General features: G+C 40.3%; 1 protein-coding gene across 2 annotated transcripts in view; it reads right to left on the minus strand.

Annotated features, from left to right (window-relative positions):
• Positions 1-2,111: 2,111 nt before the first annotated feature.
• Positions 2,112-25,303, minus strand: part of gnl2 (guanine nucleotide binding protein-like 2 (nucleolar)) — a 56,172-nt gene continuing 32,980 nt past the window's right edge. The window contains exons 9-16 of one of the 2 annotated variants that reach the window (XM_034174095.1): positions 18,517-18,645; positions 16,202-16,306; positions 15,955-16,113; positions 15,311-15,418; positions 14,756-15,201; positions 14,310-14,392; positions 2,446-2,519; positions 2,112-2,292 (exon numbers count right to left, since the gene is read on the minus strand). In XM_034174095.1, coding sequence (XP_034029986.1) covers positions 2,155-2,292; positions 2,446-2,519; positions 14,310-14,392; positions 14,756-15,201; positions 15,311-15,418; positions 15,955-16,113; positions 16,202-16,306; positions 18,517-18,645 — 1,242 coding nt within the window. In that variant the 3' untranslated portion in view covers positions 2,112-2,154. Of the gene's footprint in view, positions 2,293-2,445; positions 2,520-14,309; positions 14,393-14,755; positions 15,208-15,310; positions 15,419-15,954; positions 16,114-16,201; positions 16,307-18,516; positions 18,646-25,303 lie in introns of both variants that reach the window. The other variant, XM_034174094.1, reaches the window with a different exon arrangement.

Raw genomic sequence — 25,303 nt, forward strand, 5'->3', positions numbered from 1 at the left:
GGCTGCTCATCTACAATGATTTCCAATGCTTTAAAATGGGGAAGAAAAAAAAAAAGACGCATGGAAGAAAATGGAAAACAACCATCAAAATGGATAGAAGAATAACCAGAATGGCAAAGGCTCACCCATTGATCAGCTCCAGAATGATCAAAGACAGTCTGGAGTTACCTGTAAGTGCTGTGACAGTTAGAAGATGCCTGTGTGAAGCTAATTTATTTGCAAGAATCCCTCGCAAAGTCCCTCTGTTAAATAAAAGACGTGCAGAAGAGGTTACAATTTGCCAAAGAACACATCAACTGGCCTAAAGAGAAATGGAGGAATATTTTGTGGACTGATGAGAGTAAAATTGTTCTTTTTGGGTCCAAGGGCCACAGACAGTTTGTGAGACGACCCCCAAACTCTGAATTCAAGCCACAGTTCACAGTGAAGACAGTGAAGCATGGTGGTGCAAGCATCATGATATGGGCATGTTCCTCCTACTATGGTGTTGAGCCTATATATCGCATACCAGGTATCATGGATCACTTTGGATATGTCAAAATACTTAAGAGGTCATGTTGCTTTATGCTGAAGAGGACATGCCCTTGAAATGGATGTTTCAACAAGACAATGACCCCCAAGCACACTAGTAAACAAGTAAAATCTTGGTTCCAAACCAACAAAACTAATGCCTCGCAGATGTGAAGAAATCATGAAAAACTGTGGCTATACAACTAAATACTAGTTTAGAGATTCACAGGATTGCTAAAAAAGCAGTTTGAACATAAGTTTTGAGTTTGTAGCATCAATAGCAGATGCTACTATTATTGTGAACACCCCCTTTTCTACTTTTTTTTACTAATAGCCCAATTTCATAGCCTTAAGAGTGTGCATATCATGAATGCTTGGTCTTGTTGGATTTGTGAGAATCTACTGGTACCTTGTTTCCCATGTAACAATAAGAAATATACTCAAAACCTGGATTAATCTTTTTAGTCACATAGCACTATTATTGTGAACACTGCTGTATATATATATATATATATATATATATATATATATATATAGCTACCATTAAGAGGAAAGGTTACAACTCTGTGGTATGTACTGAGTGACTAAACATCTGAAGGCAAATAGGAGGTGAAGCTTGTTTAAAATATATATATATATCATCTTGGATAACTGGCTTGAGGACAGTTTTTATTTATCGTTTTGGGGTCATCTAAGTAACCCAAAACAGTTGCTTTGGTTTAGTCCAAATGTAGTGGTCGTAGCTCCCCTAGTATCTGAGCCATCATGAATGATAAAACCAATAATGTTCAGGTACGGTAATATTTAGTTTTACTAGTGTTGCGTTGGCTTATGTTGTTCAATCAAAAGTTCCAAAGCAAGGAAGCCACAACTCAACAACCACTTGGATAGTTTTGCACAAAGGGTCGCATTTGCACACTGCCCATTCATTTAGCACAGGACAAAAATGGATGCTATCAGACAAACGTTGTTAGCATCCTACTTTTCGAATAAGCAGACTTTGCTACAGTGAGGAGAAAGCTATAAATCAGCTGTACTTATTTTCCAGGTGAACTGAATTGGACCAGCTACCATTAAGAGGAAAGGTTACAACTCTGTGGTATGTACTGAGTGACTAAACATCTGAAGGCAAATAGGAGGTGAAGCTTGTTTAAAAGTAGTCTCCAGGACATCTACCTCAGTGACTGAGATCTGGCATCATCATACACACCAACTTAATTATGCCTTTTTTTGTTACTATGATCCAGACCTCATTTTTGTCAATTATCCAGCCACAATGAGTTATTTACAATGAACTGTATTTCCTTGCCTCAGTAACATTCCTGTATGTTCGACCAATCCTGTGCTCTAATCTAATCTAATGGCTATAGCAGATAGCCACCACACAGAGATTAGTCTGACTGAGGTTTCTTCCTGTAAAACATCATCAACAACACATGCTTCAGAAGACTTCCCTTACCACTGTCACCAGCATGTTTGCTCGTAGGGTTGGTCAGGTCTAGTATTTTGAAGTGACTCCTGGTATGATTTGGTGCCATATAAATAAAATGAATTGAATTTGATAAAAAGATCACATCATTTATAGAGGTAAAAGAACAAACAAAACAAACACTCTTAACATGAGCATTTATTCCGTGTGTTTTATTAAGACCTCGATCTCTTGCTTTTTGGTTCTTGTGCAGAGGTAACTTGGGCCTTTCGGTTCTTGTTCTTCACATTGTGCGTTTCATAATATCGAACACCAACTTTCTTTGTCTTCTGAGCACGGTCCATCGCTCTTCTCTGTGGAAGAGATGAATACAGTGGAACAAATAGAGTTAATAAAATTTTACGCTAAAAACAAAAGAACATTTCTCATTCCAGTCACATCATTTATCCAAAGTGTCTCCTGACATACTTCAGCCTTTTTATTGGATATAAGAGAAAACTTCCTACCTGTTTAGATGTGAGTCTCTTCATCTGTGTGGAATCATCTTCGTCTTCAGCTTTTCTTTTCTTGTTCCTCTGGACTATAAACAAATTCAAATAAAAGAATCAATTTTAATGATGACATGCTACGGCTCAACAAAATGTCAGCATGGCCTCTTTCTCATGTACACTCAACTCAGGAAATGTTTCTGCACTTGAACAGAGAGAGGAAAAATGCAGACAAGTTATATTCGCTGAAACTAGAATCAAAAAGGACCAATAGAAGATCTACTGGATATGAATGTATAACCAGAAGTTTCACGACACCTGTTCAGTATTACTGGTGCATCCTCTTTCAAGGGGCACACTGTGTACAAATTTGTTTTAAATTTGTTAGTTAAGTTCATGAGTAGTTGAACAGTGGCAACCTTTGTAGTTTTCCATCTACACCATCAAAACAGAGTTAAAATGAACATGGAGAGTCGATTATTAAGCTTTAGTTCAAAGGGATGTCAGGGTTTTCAAATTATGCCGGGGGATTTTAGTTTATTACAGTGCATCTGGAAAGCAGTCACAGCGCTTCAATTTTTCCACATTTTATGTTCTAGCTTTATTCCAAAATAGATGAAATTAATGAATGAAATTCATTTCATCTCATCTTCAACCACTTATCTGAGACCGGGTCGCTGGGCAACAGCTCCAGCAGGGGACCCCAAACTTCCCTTTCCCGGTGTAGCAGACTGAACGGTCCACCCCTGAAAATTGGTCCGCCTTTTGCATCTGCGCATGCGCCATTTCGGACCACAGCAGCACATCTGAGAGGGAGTCTCTTCACCCAAAACAATCAAATGGATTAATGGGATTATTAACCATCAGATGATAAAGGTAAAACCTCTTAAATAATTCTAAAGTCAGTTTTAAGCAGAAACGAGGTGAAATTCCATGACGCTTTGAAATGTCTGACATGCGGTGAATGCACCAGCTAGCAGCTCGTTTAGCTACGGTGCTCCGATCACTTCTGCCACCTTTTATGATGAAATAATGCTGAACGTATGATGAAATAATGCTGAACTTATGTGGAAATGATTGTTGCACAAAAGCTTCAGATATCTGTTGCTGAGATGGATGATGACTGGAGTGCAGTTTGAAGCAAAAACGAGGTGATAATCTGTGAAATGCATCATCATGGTGGACAGATTTTTAGGGGGACTGTTCGGTCTGTGACACCGGGCAACACTGACCACCTCTAACTGGGGAATACCGAGGCATTCCCAGGCCAGTGTGAAGATATAATCTCTCCATCATCATCATCATCTCTTCTGAAACAACAAGATAAGTTATGATTTAAATTTAAAGATTAACAAAGATTTCTAAAGAACCTTTTTTTTTTAAACTTACAACTATTTAGTAAGTTTTCTCAAGTAAGTAACATTTTTACCTTCAACATGTACAGTAATCAGAAATCAATCTCGAGGTAAAAAAAAACAAAACAAAAAAAAACACATTTCAAAGGATTTTCTTCAGAAAACTGCTGTGTATAAATTAGCAGTTCTAATGTTCCTCTGACACACATTTCTACACTCTTATCTTCCGTGTTTTGGCCTGATGCCTCGTTTCTTTTGGCTTTAAAATAAGGCTGTAACAAAGATAAAAATTCTTAGGCTTTGCCTGACAAAATTTGGCCCTCGAAATGCAGAAAATAGTGTTTCAGAGGGGGTGGAAGAAGACAGATGATGCCCCCAGACCCTCCTACAACACTCACACTATGCCGCGCCAAGTTCTCCCCTATGCTGTGAAAAAAATCCTGATTTGTAAAGACACACACCTGTCTACCTATAAGGTCCCACAGTTGACAGTGCATGTCAGAGCACAAAGCACGCATGAAGTCAAAGGAATTGTCTACAGACCTCCAAGACAGGATTGTTTTGAGGTACAAATCTGGGGAAGGGTACAGAAACATTTGTGATGCTCTGAAGGTCCAAATTAGTACATTGGCCTCCATCATCTATAAATTAAAGACATTTAGATCCACCAGGACTCTTCCTAGAGCTGGCTGCCCATCTAAACTAAGCCATCGGAGGAGAAGGGCCTTAGTCAGGAAGGTGAGCAAAAACCTGATGGTCACTCTGTCAGAGCTCCAGCATTCCTCTGTGGAGAGAGGAGAACCTTCCAGAAGGACAACCATCTCTGCAGCAATCATTTAGGAACAATTTAGGAATTATAGGTGGAATTCATTCTGAGCCCATCCAAATTCTAATCCCATAAATTAAGTAACTTCTTTCGATGTCTCCCTTGTTACACTTAGGGTCGCCGCAAAAGACCAAATATGTATCTTGGTTTGGCACAAGTTTTACGCTAATGCCCTTCCTGAAGCAACTCCATATTACACGGAAAAAGGGCAGGGGTGGTCTTGAATCAGAAACCTTCTACTCTGAAAAGAAGACCAGTAGCTATATGGCCACCAAGGTGCCCATAATTAATGGGAAAATAAATATTATTATTACTGTTAATCATCACTTTTCCAGTAAGTTTTCTTTAAACATGGATGGATACATGAAGATTTCTAAATCAGTGAACACATCTTTGGCTTAATTTACATCAATCATTAACAAATACAAACAGTAGGTACTGCATGGTACATCAGTTTGGATTAGGTCATTCTCGATGCCCGAGTGATCACACAAGAAGGAAACTAGTGAGAAATGCAGCCAAAACACCCATGACAAGTGAAAGGACGGTATTCTTCTGAGTGGCTGGAATTGCAGAAAATGCGCACACTGCAATTTTTTTTTTACAATTACCCAGGTCTACTTAAGCATACATTTGTTTGACACCAAGTCATTGTACTCAAGGATGGTCTGAAGAGACCCAGTAACAAAGACATCCAGGTATCGCATTTGATAACTGGTTACCATCACGTTTCACAACCATACAGTGAAGACAGGAAGCCCTGGCCCTTTGTTCTCCTGCATAGGTATTAGCATTTAAAAACACTACTGCCCAGGGACCTTATGACTACATAACCTTTTCCTAGATGTCTCTCTATCATGTATGCCACTGCAAAGATAAGTCAATGTCACTACCGGTTCAACACTTTGACCACATTCAGATACACTTCTGACGGCTGAGTTCAGGAAATCACTGAAAGCCTCCAATCCCAATAACAGTCATTTAATATTAAGTAAGTGGCAAAACAAAGCTCTGATCCAATACTTGTATTTTCTTCAATATTGCTCTGAAATATACACAGGAGAAAATGAAAGCATATTAATTTCAATCCAATATGCTTAACAACTGCAATGCATTAAGAAAAGGTGGGGGGACCTAGCTTCAATCCAAGCTGTTCTTCATGTTTTTATTTACTTACTTTTGATAAAATAAAGCAAACAATAGTTTAAATGACATGTATTCCACTTAGTGCAGCATTATGTATAATATCAAAAACACTCAAAGCAGTACTGACTTAATCACATGCATGAAAGTTTGGATGAAAAAACAAATGAATCCTCATTATAACTAATAACAACACTGATATGGGGGGGGGACTTATATCCCTCATCCTTTTGTCTATGGGCTGAGACAGTGCCTATTATAACAAAAACAACAGGACGATGAAAACGTCAGTATATGTGGAAAGCGCTACCTGACTGGCTACTAAGAAACGTGCCACACACTCCATCCATCAGACATACACTTAGTGATTTTTGAAGTAAAGCAGAGTGCAAATGTGTTTTTAAAACTTGTATCACTACTGGTGATCCAGCAGAAAGTACTGACAAAATGGGTGGACGTTGGCTCTGTCAGCACAGAGATGAGAAAACAGAGCTAGACTGGAACAGACATCTGTGAGACTTGTGTTGAAATAAATAAATAAATAATAGTTAAAAAAAAAAACCCCTTACACCTTAATCTGGCCCAATACTGATCACAACGACAAGATTGGGACACTCCCTGATTCAGGATAATTGCAACCCCAGGCACTCTCATTCCTCAATTAGTTCCTCAAGTGCTGCAATTGGCATCCTTTGTCTCCATAAAGATCAAAGCATCATCCACAAAGTCAAGTAAACCCTCCACAACCCTGCTCAACACCTGGTTCATGCAAGCACTGAACAGTGTAGGAGCCAAAACCCATTCCTGATGAACAGCAGAATTCACTGAGAAGATATCAAATTCTGCCCCTGCTCCACACAGCGCTCACAGCACCTGTGTACAGGCTGACTATAACATACAGCACCTTGTTGAGGATGCCGCAGTTTTCAGGATGTGCCAGAGAGACGCCTGGTCAACTGAATCAAACGGTTTGTGAAATTCAACAGTCAATGAAGAAGCACTGCCAGTACCTGCGCTTGTATTCATTGAGTATTCACAGAGCTAGAATGCAGTCAAGTGTTGACTTCTTGGGTGTGAAGTTACACTAAGCTGCAGTGTAATCAAGTGTGGAAGTTAAGCCCTGGTCCCATCAAATAATGAAGGATGAATAATGAGCCACGCGGCATGTTGAGATGCTCTTAAGCCCCTTTCACACCAGGCCCACTTGGAGTAATGGGATGCAGGAAAGTCTGCGTTAGATGCGCGCAGCAGGGAGTAAAGAGGAGGTGAAATCGCAGCCTGCAGGTTCTCTGCACAGAGGAATCAGAGTGCACAGTTTGGCTGCAGCCAGACACTGCACTCTGATTTCTCTTCTACACTCAACAAAAATATAAACGCAACACTTTTGGTTTTGCTTCCATTTTGTATGAGATGAACTCAAAGATCTAAAACTTTTTCCACATACACAATATCACCATTTCCCTCAAATATTGTTCACAAACCAGTCTAAATCTGTGATAGTGAGCACTTCTCCTTTGCTGAGATAATCCATCCCACCTCACAGGTGTGCCATACCAAGATGCTGATTAGACGCCATGATTAGTGCACAGGTGTGCCTTAGACTGTCCACAATAAAAGGCCACTCTGAAAGGTGCAGTTTTGTTTTATTGGGGGGATACCAGTCAGTATCTGGTGTGACCACCATTTGCCTCATGCAGTGCAACACGTCTCCTTCGCATAGAGTTGATCAGGTTGTCAATTGTGGCCTGTGGAATGTTGGTCCACTCCTCTTCAATGGCTGTGCGAAGTTGCTGGATATTGGCAGGAACTGGTACACGCTGTCATATACGCCGGTCCAGAGCATCCCAAACATACTCAATGGGTGACATGTCCGGTGAGTATGCCGGCCATGCAAGAACTGGGACATTTTCAGCTTCCAAGAATTGTGTACAGATCCTTGCAACATGGGGCCGTGCATTATCCTGCTGCAACATGAGGTGATGTTCTTGGATGTATGGCACAACAACGGGCCTCAGGATCTCGTCACGGTATCTGTGCATTCAAAATGCCATCAATAAAATGCACCTGTGTTCTTCGTCCATAACAGACGCCTGCCCATACCATAACCCCACCGCCACCATGGGCCACTCGATCCACAACATTGACATCAGAAAACCGCTCACCCACACGACGCCACACACGCTGTCTGCCATCTGGCCTGAACAGTGTGAACCGGGATTCATCTGTGAAGAGAACACCTCTCCAACATGCCAAACGCCAGTGAATGTGAGCATTTGCCCACTCAAGTCGGTTACGACGACGAACTGGAGTCAGGTCGAGACCCCGATGAGGACGACGAGCATGCAGATGAGCTTCCCTGAGACGGTTTCTGATAGTTTGTGCAGAAATTCTTTGGTTATGCAAACCGATTGTTTCAGCAGCTGTCCGAGTGGCTGGTCTCAGACGATCCTGGAGGTGAACATGCTGGATGTGGAGGTCCTGGACTGGTGTGGTTACACGTGGTCTGCGGTTGTGAGGCTGGTTGGATGTACTGCCAAATTCTCTGAAACGCCTTTGGAGACGGCTTATGGTAGAGACATGAACATTCAATACACGAGCAACAGCTCTGGTTGACATTCCTGCTGTCAGCATGCCAACTGCACGCTCCCTCAAATCTTGCGACATCTGTGGCATTGTGCTGTGTGATAAAACTGCACCTTTCAGAGTGGCCTTTTATTGTGGGCAGTCTAAGGCACACCTATGCACTAATCATGGTGTCTAATCAGCATCCTGATATGGCACACCTGTGAGGTGGGATGGATTATCTCAGCAAAGGAGAAGTGCTCACTATCACAGATTTAGACTGGTTTGTGAACAATATTTGAGGGAAATGGTAATATTGTGTATGTAGAAAAAGTTTTAGCTCTTTGAGTTCATCTCATACAAAATGGGAGCAAAACCAAAAGTGTTGCGTTTATATTTTTGTTGAGTGTAGTTTATATTTGTTCTTGTGCTGAGCTGCAGGTCTGCGCTCTGAGTCTGTTATAGTTTATGTTTCTTCCTTTGACTGCGAGCTGTGTGCGCGCGCGAACGGACCCTCCGTGAGCAAATGTGGAGATGTCTGGAGTTATACTTGATGTGGACATGTCCTGTCTCTGGCAATCAGTCTGTGAGCAGGACTTATGTCCTTTTTTGTCCTTTATTTAACACAATGATGAGAGAGTTGGAGCAGAGAGTGAAGACTGCAGCAGCCAGTTTTTTTTTTTCTTTCTTTTAATTGTTCACGTGCGCGTGTGAACGAACTGTCCGTGAGGTGGACTGGAGATGTCTTTGGGACATCTCCATCTTAAGTTTTTGTGGACTTTTTACTGGATGTGGACATGTCCTGTCTCTGGCAATCAGTCTGTGAGCAGGACTTTTATGGACTTTATTTAAACACAGCTGTGAGAGAATTTAAGAGCGAGGAGATGCAGCAGCTGTCAGACTGCAATCAACATTTTTTTTTCTGTGCTCTTTTTGAGTGTGTAGTTTTACTGCATTGTGTTCACGGTATAAAAACAGTCCTGCGTGATTTATACTTCGGGAACAGTGGAACACAGCAGGAATCATAAATTGGTGTCGGGTAACATTGTACTGTGAGAGTGTGGCTTCCAGTCACGTTGAGTACCATCGCTTTGCTCTGACTTGCGCTGAAATCACTTCATTTCTGCGTCAAGCACAGGACGCAAAAAAAATTAAACGTTTAATTTTTGGCATCCGATTCGCTTCATCCTTTGCGTCCCTCATGCTGTTGTGGCGTTGAGCTACATCGTCTCGGCACTGGGTTACTTCCACGTGGCGTCGTCGTTTTTGACGCCGCATGACACCACTTGAAGTGGGCCCGGTGTGAAAGGGGCTTTAGAGGCTGTATATTCGGTTTACGAGGCTCATCCCTGAGCGTGGCGCTAATTTCAAGATGTTCAAAATTTAGCAACAACAACATGGGGCAGTTTGTGTACGAGTTACTATGATTACTAACGAGGATTTTAGAGGAGTGTGTGGTGAGGACGAGGCTGCTAAAAGCCCATTATCCCAGCACCTGGCAGCTACGAGGACCTGAGAGGCTATTTTTGGAGCGGCTCAGCCCTCTTGTGCACACAATTCCACCTGCTCTGTGCGCCGTACTCTGTATATAAAATAATTATTTTGTAGCCGATTAATAATTTTTCTGTGAGAACTTGGATGTAGAAAATACCTCTAATCGCTTCTGGAATCACAGAAGACTGTTTCATCTGGACCCTTTTTCCTCCCCCTCCTGCTCCATGAGAAACATATTTTGGAACAGCTTAAAGGTAACTATTTGTAATGTTTTCATAGCTTGGTAGTTGCATGTTCATTCCTAGCTGTAAAAGTATGTTTATGATCGATTTAACATCGTGTTAATGGATCAGATGAGGCGCACTCTGTGCACGCCGACGCAATGACTGGCACCCAAGACGAGCATTTACGCAAAACGCCAGCTCGTAAAAGAGTGATTTTGCAGTCAATAACAGACAAACACAAAGTTAAAAGCTGGATCACAGTGTCAAAGTGGCTGTGTGTTTAAAACCGCGGAAGAAATAACGCCAGTGAGCCACGGATGGAAAGGAAGCCAGCGAGAAGGAGCACAGAGCTGTCCAGGAACGCAGAATGAGAGCACGCAAAAGAGTGATTTTGCAGACATAACACAAAGTTAAAAGTTGGATCATGGTGACTGCCGCTGCGGCAGAGAGGTATATAATTATAGCGGCCACCTTATTGTAGTGTCTTTTTTGTTGTTGTCACAGAGAGCTGTGTGAACACACAGAACTGCTACATTTGACTCTGGAACACAGGGGAACAGCAGCCTGGCGCACACCAGCCAGTGTTGTGCCAAAGTAGTTATCCCCGTCACAATTTGTATCCCTGTCGCAGGAGCGCGCACTCACTCAGTGCAGCATATTTTTTTGGAGTGCGTTTTAAAATTGTGACATCTTGAATGGATGCTGTGAACTGAAAACCCACACTTTAAAGGGAACAAGTGTGGGAGGGCTGGAGGTTTGGACCAAACATGCACCAGCGTCATGTTACATAGATGATATGTGACTTGATGTGGATCATATGTGACGACACGAGCCACTCGAGGCTGGATGGGGCTCAAATGACAGTCAGTCGTGGCTCACTGGAGGCTGATACCTGGCACATGCAAGGTACAGAGAGGCACATAGAGGAACCTTAGACGTGGATACATGACGGCTTAAAACATGGATCATTCTTCAAACAATCACTGACACACCTATGCGTGACTTATTATTCGGTGGGGCCGAGGCTTTAAAAACATACATCAGTATGGATTTACTAAGGCCCCTGAATTAATTTGCAAGGATTTGTACTCCAAACATGCATTATGATTGCTGGTACGGATTTTGTTGTGACAATTCTTGAAATAAAACAGACAAAAGTGTCTTTTGCGTGTCTTTTCAGTGTGAGGGCACATAACCGTCACATGAAATCTTATCAGGATAGCATTTACACTACAATTTTCCAACTTGGTGATTAAGGACCTTTTCCAAGGGCACCTCAGTGATTTTCCTGTCTGATGGGAATATAGCTGAGGAGCTTCTAATCACAGGCCCTCCTGTGTAACCTCCAGGCCACCACCTCCCACACATTGGCAAGAGAGAACATTTATACATTGTGTGTCAATGAATGTACCTGCAGCACTTTCCCATAGCAATGTGGAATGCACTGGGAGTTAAAGAAAACAACTTATGTGATAAGTAAAAGCCAGGCCACGGACAAGGCCCAAGGTCAAGAACAGGCTGTCTTTACTGTATTTTCCCACCACAGTTCATTTCTCTTTTTTTTGGGGTGGGGGGGGGTGGGGGGTGGGGGGGGTGGACTACCAACTAATGCACCATGTATGCCTACAGTGTTTCAAGCATTCAGAGACATATGCTGCAAAAGCGTCTGGCTTGGACAGCGGTGAATCAATCATATTGATTCAGTGATTCAAAAAGCTTTGGTTTCTCCATCAATACCAAATACTGCTCTGTGTATGCCTGATCCTGTTGGAACAGAAGCTAAGAAGAGTGGGTCCTGGTTAGCACTTGAATGGGAGACCTCTTAGGAGGAAGAAGAGGAGCTGTCTTTGTTTCTACGGAGAAAACTGGAGTTACCCCAGGAAGGGCATCCAGTGAAAAAATTGTGCAAAATCCCAATCCAGGTCTGTACTGAATCCGCTGTTGGCGACCATGAACAAATGGGGGCAGCCAAAAGACAATGACTCCGGGATTTGGCTCCTTTCACGAACTCTCTATTCATACAAGAATAGATTTCAAGGTTTTGCTGCTAACATACAAGATACTGAATGCTTGTGCACCACGTAACATTCCTAAATGTGCTGAGCCTTAAGTGTTTCTTGTCCCGATAAGATGATCTACCCATCGAGAGGATCTCGACCGTGCAACTGCGCATGTGCAGTTCTCTCTTCCCTGGACTTCAACACCTGCCCCCCGTTGAGTTTATCTACCTCTGTTTACCACGCAATTGCACATGCGCATTTCCCCATCGAGATGAGCTCCCCGTCATCTAATGACCATATATTGCTTTAAAGACAGCATGTACATTCAACTCTTTACTTTTTAAAATTGAAGACACTTATTATTGTATTTTTATGTAAAGATAAGACGTGGGTTTTCTACTTTTCTTCGATGGGTGAGCTCAACTCGACAGGTGAGGTGCGCATGAGCAGTGGAGCTCGTCTTAAGGAGACACGGTCACCTGTTGAGATGAGCTCCACTATCAAGGAAAACTGTCTTGTAATCGCTGTCTTTCAAGCAAAATATTGCCATTAGATGACAGAGAGCTCAGCTCGACGGGGAGCTCAACTTGACACGCGTAACTGTCGATTTGTGCTACGGGGAGATCAACTCGACGGGGGAGCTCATCGCGACAGAATATCGACAAGTCTTTCTTTGTCAGGGTGCCGACTTATGTGTTTCGAGGGTAAAGAAAATGTCAGTATGTAGTAAATCCTTGGCCTATCATGTTGTGAAATAGTTTACATGTAGAAATTAGGAACATTTAGTTTGTGTTCAAAGCTCACGTTGTTTTTAAACCAGTTATTTTAAGCAGATGGTTTTAGTTTATTGAACTCACTGTAATGACATTTAACTGGGATGTTGATTTTTGTCTTGTTCCTGCCTGTGGCTGTTTCATTTTGTTTTGTATATTATTTTACTGTTCAGGTTTCGTGTTTTAATACTGTATGTTATAAAGTACTATTTATTTGGAATTGCTTCACAAATAAAATCATTACCAGCGTGTTGCCTGTGGGGATCCACGGGCTCTAGATTGAGTAGTGTTTATCAAATAGGTAGCTGACATTTTTCAAGGGTGGTAATAAATTAAGCAAAGCTTGTGTAATGAATTGGAATGGCGTGAGAGTCCAGAATGTCTTTAGAACCTTAGCCCTCAACAGTATTTTGAAGAACTCAACCTTTTTATTTCATGATAATTATGTTATTTTTAAATGTTAATTTACTGTCTTAATATATTTATAAATTGTTTAGGTTCTTCTTATGATATACACACTATTATTATTATTATTACTATTTTAACTTATATTTTGTCATTTGATTTTTAAATGGACCACAATGGAAATGTGTGTTTTCATTTTCTTGTGTCATCCATGTATTTTTAACATATTTCCAATTATATTATGTACTTACATTGAACATCACTGAAAATCACAATACGCACCAATGCTTTTAATATATAGATGGTTTACTTCCCCCTGTTGGAATGGCGTGTGAGTCCAGAATGTAAATATTAATGTCCATTGTTCAGCATTAGCTAATATATGTAGCTTCTCTAAAAAATATTAATCATCCTTGATTCAAATACATAAACATACCAAACGGCAAATGTCAGCTCCCCACAGTTTGTGTGTGATCAAAATCGCACGCACACATGCATACACAGCAGTTATTCTGCACTCTGCTGTAAGCAGGTTCTTTTAATTTGACAAACAGACCGTGGTTGAAGACATTAAAAGCAATAAACTTAACTTATGATACCAACATGACACTTAAGTCACTCATGGTAACAGCAACACTTAACTAAAGTGACTAAACCAATTGAACTACAAAAACACAATAATCAATAATACTAACAACACTCTTAAACTAACAATCAGAATAACATTTAAAACCTCAAAACCCCAAACTCCCTTGATCTATTGCAGCACAACATCCATTGATTAGTTAGCTAAAATTGCTAATTTCTCCAAAAATATTTGTCCAATCAACTTTCTGTTTTCGCAGCATTCATCCTTGACCCAAAATACATAAGCATGCCAAACGGCAAATACCAGCTGTCCCCAGTTTTTGCGTGATCGAAGCCGAACACGCACACAGAGGTCACATGGCTATCATAATGTAGATTCTTATCATTATCATAAAAGGGCAAATTTGATGACTGCAATCTTTCCCCTAATTTGGTTTTCTAAATGTGTGTGAAGCAGGAAAGGTAAAAACAATTAGATTATTAAGTTTTCCAAAACATTTTGATAAGACTACCTTTCTTTTGTGTTTGCTTGGCAGCCAGGGCTTGTTTAGTCTTGACATCTGTGAACACTTTGTCAGAGAGTGCCTTTGGTATCCTGTTCAGAGAAAAGCAAAGAGTCACTTCCTACCCAACAACGCAAACAGTTTACTCATACCAGTTTATGCTGAAATAAACAGTAACGAGGTAAAGCTCAGAGTTATTGGAGAATTTCACTTTGTTCTTCAGTACGTGAGATTAAACTGGTGCACATTCAACAACACAATGGCATGCAAATGTAATGGAGCCAGGCAACTGATCCTGACAACCTAACAAAGCCAAGAGACTGGGCAGCATGGATCACAGAAAATGAACAGCATCTCCCAACACCCTTGTGCTACTTCAATGTTTAAATGACATGAGGAAAAGTATGTTGAACAAATAACAATACGTAAGTGGGATTTGGTAACAGCAGACTGACCGGATTGCAGAGAAGCGTTTGGATCTAGCCCGGTCCAGGAACTGCTTGTACTTGGCGATCTTCGTATCCAGCTCACGGATCACCTCACATGAACTTTTGTTGTTTGAGGTGCCAGTCTGAGTGGATGTGGCCTCAGAGACTTGAGTTTTTCCATCAACTGATTCAGCAGTGGTCCTGTCTTCATCATCTCCCTCCTCCTCTTCATCTTCCTCACCATTGGAGTCAGACAAATCAGATAAATTCAGGTCAGGCATATCTACAGGAACCAAGTCTTCCTCATTGAACTCGGGTGCCACGTTGATCTTCCCAAAGTTCTGTCGCACATTAGTCAAAATATTCTGGACCTGTTCCTTCAATCTCTGCTGTTTATGTTCTGCTGACATGCCATCCTGCTCTTCCTGCACATTCTCAAGTACTTCTGACTGCTCTTCAACAGGCAACAGCTCCTGGTGTTATTAAGGGGTAAAGAAAAAGGAACAAGAAAAAGTCATTAAATCAACACCAAACAAGACACAATTTTAAGGTGAGAATGACAGCTACTCTGTTAACCCTTACCTCCTGATCCCCCTCAACACCAGGTGGTTTCACAAAGAAGGGGATACGTCCTCTTTGCCAATCATTCAACACCATTTTAGAGACTGTGTTGAGGTCTGGCTCACCTCCCTGCACAATAAGAATGTTTAAGATTTAACCTTGTGATTCATGTATACATTTATTATTTGCACTGCAAAAACTGAAATCTTAGTAAGATAATCTCACTTCACTCTCTATTTTCTCTTACATATCAAGAGTCTGAGTTGTTTCAAGTCCTTTTGTCAAGACAAAATATGCTTATAATCGACAAATGTTTGTTTTTGAGTACTGATGTTTTTGTAATGTACATAATGGAAGTCTACAAAGTGAAAAAGAACAGATGTAGAGTCCATGTACATCTGTAATTCAGTCAGATTAATACTAACCTTTGAGTGTGCACACATTCCTTTAACTATTTTATTTCAGAGTTTCGCTCACACTTATAATGATATTAAATGTAATGTGTATCTTAAATTTCACATCTGCAGAAATCTACATGTGCATATACAAATACTGTACATGTATTCTCTAAGTTACTCAGAACAGAATATTTATAGCTGACTTTCACAAAAACATATGAGACATTTGAAGACCTAATGTGCAACGGCAAGATTCAAATCATTGACCTTCAACAGTTTCCCAGTGCGAAAGGCCAGCTTCTCAAGGAAATCTTCGGCAGAGCTCCAAGCAGGTATTCGGTACGTCTTCTGGATGTATTCTGGCTTGGCTCGTTCCAATACGGCCCCAATATGCTCTTCTGGATTCTTTATCTTCTCCACTTGAACCTTTATGATTGTGAACAGAGGAGAGGAACTCTAAGTGTCTTTTTTAAACGTCCTTAATGAGCCACCTCATAAACCATGAACCACCTACCACTCCTTTCAAGACGATATCTGTTTCACTATCTTCTGAAGGATAGACAACACCTGGGCAATCGATGAGAAAGATGCGTCGCATCAATGTAATGTACTGCCATACCTACAACAGAAATATATTTATGGAGCCAAATCATTTCACTTTCATATATTTCAAAATTTTAGCTTCTTCTGTGATACTTTCCCATAAGGGTGTGTGTGTGTGTGTATTTCTTGGGGGTAGGGAATGGGTTGAAAAATGAAAGTAAATACCAGGGTTGTGAAATGAAAACTGTGAAATCCGAGGAAAATTTGCAAGGGGTCTGAGGGGCATACGCCCGCATGAGCCGGGATCTCAGGCCCCGTGGGATCCCAGAAACCAAATAAATTTTTTATTTAATGATACATTTTCAGCATTTCCTGGAACAAAAAATCTCAAAATTAGTGCATATTTAAATGACCCTAGAGTCAACCTTTTATTTGAACCGTCAATGATCATGTTGAAATAACAGTATATGACGTGGAAGTAGGACCTGGAATGATTTTCCTTTTAATTGTAAACCGAATTATGCATTAACTCAGAACAATTAAATTCATGAAGACTGAAAAGACTGTTTAAGCATTTCAAAAACCACAGCTAAAGCTTGGAGAATATTTTGAAAATCATGATAAAATAACAATAACATACATTATAGTAAAAAAGCAACATATTCTTGTGTAAATTCCTGTAAATCCACTCAAAGCCAAGTGTCTTTTTCCCATGAAAAAAGTCTACATTAATAAAAACTCATTTATATTCTTGTGTAAATTAATGTAAATCCATTCCTAGCCAGTCTTTTTTTCCAATGAAAGAAAGTCTAGACTAATGAAAAGTCACATAATCTTTTCTAAAATCCTGTTTGAACAGCACAATGTTTATTTCCAGAAAGAGAAAAATTCTTACCGTGTTTCCTGATGACATAGTTCGCATCTGTGTTCATGAAGCCAGCGACAATTCCATGGATTCTTGTCCTTATCAGACTTTTTCAAACAGTCTTTCTCACCATCTTCTCTCTGTCCGACGTTGGTCCGTGACACACACGTGTTGCACAATTCTTCTTGTAAAAACTTTAGAGCTCTAAAGGTTTGCAATGTCTGCCGCAGCAACCAACCAGTCCCGCTTTACGACAACTGTCGCAACAGCCAGCCTTTTTCTCCTTGAAACTCCGCGGATCCGAGGACACTGATTTGTATCTCTAACACATGGATCAGTGTCCGCGGACCACTGTGGACTTATAAAACTTGCACGTCGTAAAAAAAGAACACTGTGCGATAGACATTTAAAAAAGTCAGTGACTATCACAATTACAGAGTTAAACACTAGCACCCCCCCAATGATGAAATCGACTGAGTTTTCACAGCCATGAAATACAGTGCCCTCCAAATGTATTGGACCACTTGGTATTTCACATATTTTAATAGGTTTATGACACTTCAAATACAAAAAATAAAAATGTCAAATTCTCGTCTTTAACCTCAAACTGAAAGCAAATCTCTGCAACTTGATATAAATTAATTCAGCATATAAAAGCTAAGATGATTGGTTGTATAAGCAATGGAACGCTTTGGTATAATAATTGTATATAATCAGTTTAATTGCCAGTTTTCTTCAGACAAGTCAGGGGATGGATACATGAAACATTTCCAAGTCAATGAATATGTGACCGTCTCTTTAAATATCATGGTAGGTTTCACAGTAATCCAGAAATTGGTATTGAGTTACAAAACCGACGTAATTCATGTATTGCATTGTTTACTGCATAGCAGGAGGAGGAGGGGGGAGGTTTTCTGAAGCCGAGCTGTTCGAGGGAGCTCCTTCCACAGTGTTATAGCTGTGGTTAGCAGCAAATTTCTGCCCGGCTCTCTGGTTCAAATTGTGTGTTCATCAAGCACAAATTGGTGCGAAAAATTAATGGAATTGTGGCTGAAAATGTGTGCTAAAAAGTTAGCCGCTTCACTGTCCTGAGGCTCTAAAATGCCAGCTCAGCATGCAACCGAGGAAGACAGCGAACCGAGATTTTGTCCGCTGAAAGGGAAAAGTCTCCATTAAAATCCTGCTCGTGAACATCGATAATGATACATTTATTTTACTGTTGAAAGGCTCATATAAAATTGATAATAATATTAAAGCAAAGAGAGCTCTGGTATCGGATCATAAAAGTATCGGTATCAGCAGATAACCAAATTCAGGTATCAGGATCTGATCGGAAGTGAAAAATTGTGGATCGGTGCATCGCTACCAGAAAATGCTTTGCAGAGTCAAGCTGAAAAGTTCAGGAGATACCTGTATCGTACCTTGGTTTCACCGGCAAGCGGTGCTACGTTGCAGACCTTCTTAGACCGCAGTGTGTTGATGACTGAGCTCTTTCCCACATTAGGATATCCAATGAATCCCACACTTATCTGTTTCTTGTCTGTATGGAGCTGAAAATGATTTAAAAAAAGGTCATTGTTATGTTTCTTAAAACAACATGGTATGTCTACAGTGTGCAACCTCTCCAATTTTTTGCAGGCCCAGTGGTACTCACTGAAAAAAATTTTAATCACCAGGCACGTAGACCAGGATGAGGAAACCATGTACTGAGAAACACTAAAGTAGCGAGCGAAGAACTTAATTCTCATTGAATGAAATTTGAGAAAAAATTTACTGGATAATAAATGTAACCTATGAAATTTGCAAAAGCGGCACACCAGGAAGACAGTGAGTATGAAACAGTTGCTGATCTTCCTTGCTATGGAGAAAAATTTCACCATGGCATCACGATATGGGAATTTTCATGCAAGCCTCAAATGGTCTTGTGGTCTATTGCCAAGATCAGTTTTCACCTACTAAATGTCAAGAGATGTCTTTTAGTTCTTAAATTTAAGGGCAGAATAAGTTCCAAAACAAATAATCTTAGCTGAATAAAAGTGCAATGGTGTAAAAATTGTGACTGGAGTCATATTTCCAGAAACGATCTGTAATGTTTATTTTAAAAATCTGTTTTAATATGGTAATGACACTGAAGCATTTAACCTGTTTTGCCCCATTGGCAACAATTGTTGCCGAAGTGTATCACTGTCATTTTCTACTAACAATAAAAAAATCTCAAAGGTACTAATGCAACTTTTTCCACTTATAAAAAAAAATCTGGGCATAAATGGGTTAATATATTGGAAGTCACAAAACTGAAAAAAAATTTTTAGTGAAGTTTCAAACATGGTGGCACTGCCTTGTTTACCCTTCTTTCAAAGTTAAAGTACAAAACCAGCATCTTGCTTTCTTTAGTTTTTGATACCTTATGGCACCATTATCAGGATGCAAACAGAGACTGTGTGATTTTATAATGTACTTGGCAGTAATCATGCCTCATCTGACAAACTGAAAAAGACAGAAGTTTTTTTTGTTTGTTTTACTTATGTAATACTTCAATACTGGATTTTGTGGACAATGAGAAAAGGGAGATATCAGCCACTGTCCCAACCTTCAAACCACAGACACTCAAAAATCAATTTGATGAGCAGGTAGCTCAGTGGATAAGGAGCTGAACTGCTAATATATAGATCTCGGTTTGAATCCTGCTCATGCTCCCTGTCTGTGTCTATATTGTAAATGCGAGGCATCACTGTAAAGCATTTTAAGCATCTGCCTGATGGAAAAGCGCAAAAGAAATCCAGTCCTCCTTTTGAATGATGAACTTTGCAAGTGCTTATGGCAAGGCATTTTAACCCTCAGGGGTCCAGGGTATAATTGGCTGCTTTTGGTTTTACCTTCATAATTTACCTTTTTTACGTTTTTTTCATTTTGATAAACTGTATTAACACAGTGAATCTAAATTAACACAAAAACATATCCAAATAGAATTTTTTTTTGTTTGTTTTTGTTTTCCAAACATGTTTAACAAACCATTTTTATAACTCAGAAAATTGTAAATTTCAAAAACATATGTACAAATGTAGCAAACAACAAAATTATATACAACTATTTGCATTAAAATGCAGTAAATGCTCATTTGTATAAATATTTTGTCATGTCATTTTTGTACAGCTATTTACAAAACAATAAGATGCAACACAAATTATTTGTGCCACTCAAAAAAACAAACAAACAAACAAACAAAAAAAAAAAACCCAAACAAATCCTGTCCAAAATCAAGACAGAGGTGACACAGGGCTCGCCCACCACAGGAGCGTCACTCCTCCTGTTGTCCACCTGGAGGCAGTGCTGGTACTTTAGTCTGCCTTTGGTGGTTTTCACCAGAATGCCCTCAGCAACCACCCCCACTGGTGATCACCCTACATGGGGTTGGTGAATTTGATTGATTTAGGTCATGCCTTTTTTCACCAATGATAAAGTGGGCACCTTTTTTTACACCCCACTCTCCTGCAGCCCGATGGAGCTGGCTCAACAAGGAAATGAGAGTCCCATTTGGTGCACATTTCAGCAAATATTTGCACAAAAAATGACCATAATATTCAGGAAAATACTGTGCATTTCATGATTCAATTTATAGTAGGCTTATCAACAGAATTTAAAAGCTGGTATATAGTTGGAAGCCTGCACTTCCAACGCACATTCAAACGGAGACTCAGAGTGCTATAGGTTAGATGTTACATCCATTGAATTCTGTCATGCGACTCTGACGTGGAGATGCATCAGACGACTCCAGAGGGTTAACATTTAACCAAATCCACCCTTGCATCCTTGCTTTTCCACTAACAGATATAGTGCATAGGGAAAGGATTCACAGGGCTTCACTTTTCCCCCGTTTTATCATGTTCCAGCCTTATTCCAAAATGGGGTAAATTTATTTTTTCCCCTCAAAATTGTACTTACAAACACCCCATAATGACAACATGAAAAGTTTTTTTTTTTTTTTTACAAATTTATTAAAAACAACAACAAAAAATTAAGAATTCACATGTACATAAGTATTCACACCCTTTGCTCATCCATCTTTGGCAAGTCTCCTAGAATATTATGCCACAAGCCAGTGAGAGTTAATTTATAGGGGGCGCAGCCCCCTCTGCAATTTGACAGAGGGAAATCTACAAACATAGCAAAATGTCATTATATTATATTAAAGAATGGAAATAAGCATTTACGTTTACCATAAAATGATAGCCTGTCAGCACCTGTCATTTAATAAAAGGGGTTTATCAATGTATGGATTAATAACTACGATGTTTTGAAAATGTCATTTATTAACTGCCGGTCTAACAGCAGCCAACCCCAAGCCTTGAACTTTTGCCCAGCATGTGACCTGATGCTTCTCTCTGATTGGCCGCCTCAATTATGCCTTCAGGGCACACAGAACTGTGCCAGGACACTCCCATTTTTTATTGACAGCGAATTGTATTGTTTTAGTGTTTCTTTTCCTCATGTGACTAGACAACTAGTGCTGTCAATCATATACACAACGCCACTGCAGCAGGTCATTTCCACATGCGCAATTATTGTATGTGCCAGTTGGTGGTGGTAATGCACTATCTTGGTTTGCAAATCGCCAATAAAATCCACAAAAGAAAAGGCCATTTCTCTCCAATACTGGTATCCTACCGTGGATCCGCAGAAAACTTGGTTATTTCATTACAAAATAACCCGTTCTCAAGGCATTTGCTGGAAGATAAAAGGACTGTAAAGGAGCTTGGACCTGACTGACCCAACTTAAAGATACAGCTGCACGCAAGTGACTGGCGGTGAGCTACGACTTCTCCCACTCCTCATGCTATGTTAAGTGGGACCGGTTAGCAGGCTGCTTCCTGGCAAACAGGCTTCCCGTTTGCTGTTTCAAACTGTTGGCACCACAGCCGGGGTCAGAGGCCTAAAGCACCTCCCTGAGTAATGCAAATGGCACAAGAGTAGACAAATTCATCGAGACAACTGTTTAAGGCTGACTTTTTTTGGACAGCACACAGCATAGCTGAACAGCTCAATGAAGGCTACAAAAGTGGCATCAGGAGGCACAACGAAGATGTGACCAAAAAAAAATCAACACATTCTGCGTAAAATAAGAGACTGTGTTAAATTTTGTGGAGCCTTTGAGTTGGCTTTAAGAGACCATGATGAGAACGAGAGCTCAGACAACCCTGGGATTTTCCGTGGCTTGGTGGACTTCATCGTGACATTGAGTCCTGAGTCCACAGAACCATCAGAAGATCACAGCTGAGGAAAGAAATCAGTATTCTCAGGCTGACAGCCTCCGTTGTTGTGAGAATAGGTCCGCTGGTGTGAGCTGTCTGCACTCTTGTGGTGCATGCTTGTAAATTGTTTTTTTTTTTCCCTTTGTTTTTGTTTTTTGTACTTTTTACTGTAAATCTATACAAAAATGGATTGCATAGTTTTACCTTTAGGTTTAAAGCACTTAGATAAAATTATATTTGTGCTTAAAAACGTGATCCATGAGACATCTCGAACAAAACAGAATGCTGTTCAGTTGACAAGGAATGTATTTAAAATGGTGAAAGTGAAAAAAATTAAAGCTTTATTTTATGGGAGCAGCTTAAACTTTAGTTTGTTGGTACTAAAAGCTACTCTTTATTCAGTTTTTTAAAAATCTTCTCTGCAAGTCTGCAACACTGTATTAGGCCACACAAGGTAACAATTCTCCTTCATAAACCATCTCATCAGTGCCACTTTGCTGCAAGGAGACACGCTCACACAGTACCACACCACCTGAAGACGCCCTCAGCAGCACCTTGAAGGACTACCCAATGCAAAACAGAAGCAAAGGTGCACTCCCGTTAAATTTTCTAGCACCAGCTGCCACTGCCACAAGCTTGGTACTCCTATCTTCAGCGGGTTTGGCTCATTCCTCTTTGCAGAACCTCTCAAGCTCAATCAGGTTGGATGGGGAGCGTCGGTGCACAGCCATTTTCAGATTTCTCTCCAGAGATGTTCAATCTGATTCAGGTCTGAGCTCTGGCTGGGCCACTCAAGGACATTTACAGAGTTGGCCTGAAGCCACACCTTTGATATCTTGGCTGTGTGCTTAGGGACATTGTCCTGCTGAAAGATGAACCATCACCACAGTCTGAGGTCAAGAGCCCCCTGGAGGAGATTTTCATCCAGGATGTCTCTGTACATTGCTGCATTCATCTTTCCCTCAATCCTGTCTAGTCTGCCAGCTTTTGATGCTCAAAAACATCCCCACAGCATGATGCTGCCACCACCATGCTTCACTGTAGGGAGGACGCCTGGCATTCACACCAGAGTTCAATCTTTGTCTCATCAGACAAGAGAATTTTGTTTCTCATGGTTTGAGAGTCCCTTAGGTGCCTTTTGGCAAACTCCAGGTGGGCTGCCATGTGCCTTGACTAAGGAGTGGCTTCTGTCTGGCCACTCTACCATACAGGTCTGATTGGTGGATTGCTGCAGAGATGGTTGTCCTTCTGAAAGTTTCTCCTTTCTCCACAGAGAAATGCTGGAGCTCAAGAACAATCCTGTCTACAGACAATTATTTGACTTCATGCTTGATTTGTGCTCTGACATGCACTGTCAACTGTGGGACCTTATATGTAGACAGGTGTGTGCCTTTCCAAATCATGTCGTCAGCTGAATTTACCCCAGGTGGACTCTAATTAAGCTGTAGAAACATCTCAAAGTTGATCAGTGGAAACTCGATGTACCTGAGCTCAATTCTGAGCTTCATGGCAAAGGCTGGGAATACGTGATTTCATAGTTGCTGTCTTTTTTTTTTAAATAAATTTGCCAACATCTCCCAAAAACTTTGTTCACACCGTCACTATGGGGCATTGTGTGCAGGATTTTGAGGGGAAAAGTCATCCATTTTTATTTCACATGGTTTTTATGCATGCAACATCACTATACAGACACCACTACGGTGCTGATGGGAGCATTATGGGTGCAACAAAATTACTTTCTATTTCCAAATTAAAAGATAGCTAGCATTTTTTTTTTGTTGTTATTTTGTCTGTGTCATTTAAGAATGACATATTTGTGGCCTGGTGGCCTGCCAGGTTTGCAGTATTATAGGGGAAACAGTGGTGACGTTGACATTAGGATGTGACATTTTCTTCATCCAGAAAACATGTACACAGTGTCTGTTATGAGCTCTTACATTTGGGATTTTTGTGCATTGTTATAGTGTATTTTTTCTTACTGGCATTTACTCTTTTGTTATTGGAGTTTATTTTGTTTAGGACATTCTTGGGAAAGTTCAACATAAATAGTCATTATAATTATGATTTTTAATAACAAACTTGTGAATTCTCAGTATATAAGTTGCAACGGAGTATAAGTCACAGGGCCTCCAAAACTAGTAATAAAAACAAACAAACAAACAAACAAACAACAACAAAAAACAAAACAAAACTGTGACTTATACTCTCTAAAATATGGTAATCCAAAGTAGAACATTCTATTTCAATGTTAAAACCACAGAGACTCCCAGCAACTATGTTGGTTTCCCAACATATAAAAGATGGACAACCATACCCTACTTTTTCTGAGTCAGGTTCAAAACTTCTCAATTGCCCCTTGTAGCTCAGTGGATTGGGACAGGGTGTACATATACTACTCACCCACTGAGCTACCTGACGTAATACTATCATTTCATCAAAGTTAGACTTTTTTGTAATATTACCAACACACCAATCAATACATCATGGAAAGTAAAAACAATTCCTCAATTGCAGTAACACAGCTCTGTCACATTCATGATGATACCACTGATTAACAATGACATGAACGAATAAAAACCGTCACTTGTCTTGACTGATGGATGAACAAATAGTTTTGCTCTGTGGCAAAGGCCTCCAACCCTGCTCCTGGAGATCACCTGCCCTGAATGTTTTCCACCTCTTCATAATCCATCCATTGCTAATTAATTCTCTCTTTTGCATATAGGTGAAATCGACACAGAATGAATTTCATCGCCAACATTTTGTGTTTTTCTTTCCCCTGACAGCCAACCTTCAGTCACTTTCGCACATCAATAGCTTCACTTTGCAGCAGCTGGAAATTATGTTTTATATCTACGTGGCTATGAAAAATCTGCACAAGTTTTCTGATTTTGAAAGGGCGTGACCATGAAGCAATGCTAACCATTAGCGATGCCTCGACAAAAAAGAAAGGAAAAAA

Source organism: Thalassophryne amazonica, chromosome 7 (assembly GCF_902500255.1).
Source record: "Thalassophryne amazonica chromosome 7, fThaAma1.1, whole genome shotgun sequence".
NCBI classification, from domain to species: Eukaryota; Metazoa; Chordata; class Actinopteri; order Batrachoidiformes; family Batrachoididae; genus Thalassophryne; species Thalassophryne amazonica.